This window comes from Sinocyclocheilus anshuiensis, unplaced genomic scaffold (genome assembly GCF_001515605.1).
Source record: "Sinocyclocheilus anshuiensis isolate Anshui unplaced genomic scaffold, SAMN03320099.WGS_v1.1 scaffold367, whole genome shotgun sequence".
Lineage (NCBI taxonomy): Eukaryota > Metazoa > Chordata > Actinopteri > Cypriniformes > Cyprinidae > Sinocyclocheilus > Sinocyclocheilus anshuiensis.
The window spans coordinates 27,430-33,661 of NW_015549574.1; the positions used below are offsets into that span (position 1 = coordinate 27,430).

Genomic DNA, 6,232 nt, shown 5'->3' on the forward strand with positions numbered 1-6,232 from the left:
TAGTTATAAATTGTAATGCAGCTACATACTGTATCTAGGCTAAATTAATAACACAGCCTAGAAAAAACAGAGTCAGCATGAAGAGGCAAATGTTGAACAGTGATGAACTGCAGAGATCCTCTTACAAATCGCTCAGTGTACTGCAACACTGGAAACATATGGGCTTATGTAGTCCTCACCATCTGCATCATTTACTAGAGCATGCATTAAACGGAGCTCAGTGCAACGTTTCTTTGCTAGCACATCAGTTTCGAATAAGAACTAAAAATCATATCAATATGTCTATATAGTGACCTTTATCAAACTAATTATGCAGTAAAAGTCTCAAATGTGAGAATGCGGAATATTAATGCTGGTTCATACAAATGATTGCAGACCTTCATTTGTCAATTTGCTTGTGCTCTGCTACACAACCCCATAAATGGAAAAAGGGCCATCTCTTTCAGAGAGGAGTGCAGATTAATTTGCATTTTTCAATGCAAAATTCAAAGGGATGTAATTATAACTATAAATATGATAACACAATTAGAATATGCTCCAAAACCCAGTTGTTATGTTAACAACAATTATGCACTTCATATAAAATTGTATAAAGTTAATAAAAAACAATTCAAGATTTTTCGGTTTTATATTTTTATATTCAACCATTCCCAAGACAAATAATCTTCATCAATATTTTATAAACTTACCCACTTAAAATGTTTTATCTCTCTTAATATTCCTTAAACATAATGTAACGAAATTCTGCATTTGAGATGCTTAAAATTATAATATTTATAAAAAAGCGTAGGTGAATTCCTATTACAATGGCATGATTAGTGGTTACTGCAGTGAACAGTACAAAGGGGTGAAAACTTATACAATACACAAGGGTCCACCTCCACGTGTGTTGCTTGGCAACAGCATGCTATCACCAATGCTATATTTGCTCTGCTTGTCCAAGTAACACTTAACAACACAAATTTCCATTGGATGGCATTTTAAATGAGGAAATTTAACACTGATCGTGATTACGATTTTGTGTCTTTGAGCAAGGTTACAGTTGTGGTCACAAAGGGGCGGTCACACAACACTTTTCAATTTCATTTGTATGCATGTGAGCACGGGAGACCGGAAACACAAGCTCACACGAAACATATTTGCATTTTGGGCGTTTCAAGGTCTAATTTTTTTGGTGAACTGCAAATTCCTATTGCCACCAATAAAAGAAAAACACATCATGATGTGACCTCTCAGCTGAATAAAAAAAAACACACTGTAAAGCTGCAGGTTTGCAGAGTTGCAGGAAAAGGGAGTAGACTGTAGATTTTCTCATTTTGGATGTATTATTTGTTATATATATATATTTTTTTGCCCTCTAAAAGTCTAGTGTGACCGCAGGTTAAGGGGCATTAATGGAAATGCTCATGTGTGCAGTTTTAAGCAAACATAAGGCTTTTTCTTTATTATAAAAATCCTGTGAAGTGAAAGGAATAGTTCACGCAAAAAATAAAGTCACCATTTACTCCTCCGCTTGTCCAAAACTGTATGATTATTTTCTTCTGCAGAACACAAATGATATTTTGAAGAATATTGAAAACCAAATCATTCTGGTGCCCATTGACATCCATTTATCAAAAATCAATTCCACAGAAGAAAGAAAATCATACATTTTCGGAATGACATGAAGGTGAGTATATGATGACAATTCACATTTTTTTGTGAACTATCCCTTTAAAAACTAGGAGGTAAGAACATGAGATTACTTCATAGAGGAATTGGTATGCTGCAGTGTTTGTGGTAAACATAGCACATGCTTTTACTTAAGTCTCTTGGCTACCGTAGTGGGAAAAAAAAACCTTGACATTTCGAACATTTGATGCTGGGCGCCATGCATTATAAAATCTTTATTACAAACCCCCCTTTAATCTGGAAAAATGTTTCACTCACAGGGGCACAGGAGAGCAGCTATAAAAGTAGGATAGGGGGATAGAGCATGATTCCTATAACCAAACATAAGGACAACAGGTATGTCCACACTGACATTTAACAGATATTGCAGCTGTCCCTTTTTTCCCCTAGTATCATCAATTCATAACACTCCATGAGGTACAGCATTTCGACTTCCCAATCCATCAAGTGTGGTCCTAGAGTTTCTCCACTCAAATGGAAATTCAGGTGGGTTTTAAGTTATAAAATGGGCAAACTGGATAAAAAGGGGTGCCTTTCAGTTTTTTGGGTATTAGGTTTTCCGGGCACCCAGTCTCTTGAATACACTGACTGCCCCAGCGTCCATCTGAGCCCCGTGAGTGTCGCCTGTGCTACTACTGACCTTAGGGCTGGCCAGAGCAAAGCTGCCCTGGGCTTTGCTTCTGCTACTCGTAACATGACTGTCCTGGGTGTCTGCGGGCTGACTGACTAGAGGGGTCGAAGAGGTAGGGTGGACTGACGGGGCCTTGCCCAGTCTCTGCAGTACACCCAGTTTGGGTGTCCCCTTCTGGCTGGAGGAGGAGGTAGAGGAGGAGATTGGTGGTGTGCCTTCAGATAAGGGGAGTTTGTACTTTGCGCCTAGTCGACGCAGAGTGAGGGGTTTAGATTTGGCGGTTACAGTCTCTTTATTAGAAGTGGGTGGGGGTCGTTTGAGGACGCCGGCATACTGCAGCACCGAGCCCTCACCGTCGCTGTCATTGTCCTCGAAAGCGTCTGCAACACCATCTGTCTGTCCTCCACCCTCTTCATCTTCCTCTGCTTCACCCAGTCGGCTAAACACACCTGTTGCCTGCTGCATGAAAAAAAAGAGTCAGAAAGACAGTGATGTGAAAAATAGAAACACTTCATAATAAATTAACATCAGTTAATGCATTAGGAATCACGAACAACAAAAAATACTTTTACAACAATTCATTTTGGTTCTATGTTAATTTCTACATATACAAATACATTTATAACATTTTAAGTTAAATCAACATTAGTTAATGTATTATTAATAAAAAAAGAATTAAAGGGATAGTTCACCCAAAAATCAAAATTACCCCATGATTTACTCACCCTCAAGCCATCCTAGGTGTATATGACTTTCTTCTTTCAGACGAATACAATCGGAGTAATATTTTAAAAAGTCCTGGCTCTTCCGAGCTTTATAATGCCGTTCCAGCCGGATGACATAGGACGTCGGCGTCGTGAGAATATGCTAGTCTTGTGAGAACCAACGTTTGTTTACAGGAGCAAAGGAAGCAAAGTTTCCTTACTTTAGCAAAGGAAAACCAGTCTCCTCTTGGCTTATATCGAAATCCTCCAAATTTTTTCTTCACAAATCCAACGACAGTTAGCGCAAGCTAGAGATTACCGTTTATAACATTTTAAATATAGATATTTTTCTTTAAAAAAACACATCGATTCGCTACAGGAGTCCTTTATTCACCCCCCGGAGCTGTGTGAGGCACTTTTTATTATGGATGGATGCGCTTTATTTGACTTCTTTTGGACTATTGAAAAATAATAACCACCCACTGCCATTATAAAGTTTGGAAGAGCCAAGACGTTTTTAAACAGGGTTTCTGCAGACATGAACAAGTTAAATTTAAGACTTTTTAAGACCTTTTTAATACCAACTTATATGAAATTTAAGACCTAAACCTGTAATGGAAATACACATTTTATTACATACATATATGTAATAGATAATGTGTATAAATTAAAAAGAAAACAAAATATCATTGCTGTAATAAATGATATTTACAGGCAGAGCGCACTCTAAATGCGCAAGCGCACTAGACTTTACGTAATGCGTGCAGTCTGTAGGTGTTTTGAATGTTTTTTGCGTCGTGAGAATATTGAGCAAAATAGCTCACTTGTCATGGTGGTATTTAACTATATCATGTTATGAATAAACTAAACATTTTGAATTTTTACCTCAGTGTGTTTCTTCTGAGTTTATGTGTGCTGTCACGCTCATTTGTTCTGAAGTCTCGAGACAAACAGAGTGAGCCTCAGCGCGAGCTTGTATTCTGTATTCTGCTAACTTACTGCAATTCTCTGATGATGCAGTAACTTACTGCGGGGAAGAAAAAATCTTCGGTCTGTCCAATCATTGTAAAGTCATTAGGTCCTTCAGACTGAAGATATTTTAGCGGTAATGAGACCAAAATATTTAAGACCCATCGAATCCGAATTTAAGACATTTTAAGACTTTTTAAGGCCTTATATTAGGAAAACGTTATTTAAGACATTTTAAGACTTTTTAAGGACCCGCGGACACCCTGTTAAATATAACTCCAATTGCATTCGTCTGAAAGAAGAAAGTCATATACACCTAGGATGGCTTGAGGGTGAGTAAATCATTAGGTAATTTTCATTTTTGGGTGAACTATCCCTTTAACAATGAACTACAGCATATTTTGGAATTAACATTAGCCTAGATTAATCAATGACCTAAAAATGGTTAATTGCTGGTTTATGATACTCAATGCACTAATTTGAATGTTACAGTAGTGTTAGTCACTAAATGATAATGTGTGTAATAAAGAGAAAATTCTTAGTGTCTGAGTTTTTGCGGTCTTGTTTATCTGATGGACAAAATCAATACAATACAATTTCTCACCTTATTGGCTGAGGTGGTGTCTCCCTTTGACTCTGCCCCAAGTCTATCAAACACTGAAGTACGCTCTAAAACCTTAGCTGTGGCAAAGTAGGGAAGATTATAAGATCAATCTTATCTGTATCAATTTCAAATGATTAGTTAGGTGGTTCTAATTCAACAGTTCAAATTACTGCAATATCATATTAGCTTAAAGACTCAACAAAATATACTATCTCAGGGCACCTTTCTTTGCCTGCTGTGCCAGGATGCGCCGAGTGCGAGCTGTTGTGCCTTTTGGCATGTTTATGATATATTTCCCCTCCATTTCTCTTGTGACTTTCCGGCGCTTCACTTGCAACCCATTTTCTTCTGCTGGCTTGCTGGGCACTGTGAGAGGAGGAAAAAGAGTTTTAAATCATCCTGTTCCATTTAAAGAAATAGTTCATCCAAACATGTATTCTACTTTTCAAACGTCAGGGTCAGTAAGGTTTTTTTTATTATAAATTAATACTTTCATTTAGCAAGGATGCACAAAATGTATAAAAAAAAGACAGTAAATAATTCTACATTCTATGTAGAATTTTTTTTAATTTCAAATAAATACTGTTCGATTCCTTTCTATCGACCCTGAAAAACATCAGTTTCAGTTTTCACAAAAATATTAAGCAGCATAACAGCAAATCAGCATATTAGAAGGATTTCTGAAGGATCTTGTGACGCTGAAGACTGGATTAATGACTGCTGAAAATTCAGCTTTGCCATCACAGGAATGGAATGCGTTTTACAAAATATAAATGGTAATAATACTTCAATATTACAGTCTTTACTGTACTTTATTTTAAAAATATCTTACCAACCCCAAACTTTTAAACAATAGTGTATATGCTACATGTATGCATTTTATATGCAATAAGTGCCCTGGGCAATCAATGACTAGCACATCCATTCAATAAAAAACATGACTTAACATCACTGCTTGTTAAAGGGGTGGTTCAAAGCGATTTCACTTTTATAACGTTAGTTAGTTAGTGTGTAATGTTGCTGTTTGAGCATAAACAATATCTGCAAAGTTACGAAGCTGAAAGTTCAATGCAAAAAGAGATATCGTCTTTTAAAATCCTGGCAGTTTAATGCCTACAAAAACGTGGCGGGTTCGTGACATAAACCCAGATAAACCCCACCCTCAGGAAAAGGCAGCAAAGGCCCATCGCCTATTTCTGAGGGCGGGGCTTCATAGAAGCAGGAAATGATCATCGCGTTTCTCAGAGAAGGGACAGACCGGTGTGGAATAAAGGTAAATTATGTGAAAAATAATGCGTTTTTTTAAAAACGAAGCATTAACACATCTAATCAGATGTACCTGTTTTGGCACTGGCGTTGGAGACCGTTACTGAAATTTGGTTGTCAGGGCGCCGAGCAGGCGTGCTTGGTGGGGAGTCCCGGCTCAGAGCATTGGCGATCATGCGTGTGGCAGCTGTCAGGGGAACATGAACATTACCAGAGCTACAGCTTCAGCCCACTCAAACAAAGATAAATCACTCCCTGTATGAGCAACCAGTAGAAGAACTGCATACATATATATATACATATATACATATACATATATATACACATATACATATATATATACATATACACATATATATATATATACACATATATACACATATATAT

At 37.2% G+C, this 6,232-nt stretch overlaps 1 protein-coding gene across 1 annotated transcript in view; it reads right to left on the reverse strand.

The window, feature by feature from the left end:
• Positions 1-1,356: 1,356 nt before the first annotated feature.
• Positions 1,357-6,232, reverse strand: part of cunh19orf47 (chromosome unknown C19orf47 homolog) — a 10,775-nt gene continuing 5,899 nt past the window's right edge. The window contains exons 5-8 of the mRNA XM_016445561.1: positions 5,919-6,032; positions 4,802-4,945; positions 4,580-4,656; positions 1,357-2,761 (exon numbers count right to left, since the gene is read on the reverse strand). Of these exons, the coding sequence (XP_016301047.1) occupies positions 2,222-2,761; positions 4,580-4,656; positions 4,802-4,945; positions 5,919-6,032 (875 nt within the window). The 3' untranslated portion in view covers positions 1,357-2,221. The remainder of the gene's footprint in view (positions 2,762-4,579; positions 4,657-4,801; positions 4,946-5,918; positions 6,033-6,232) is intronic.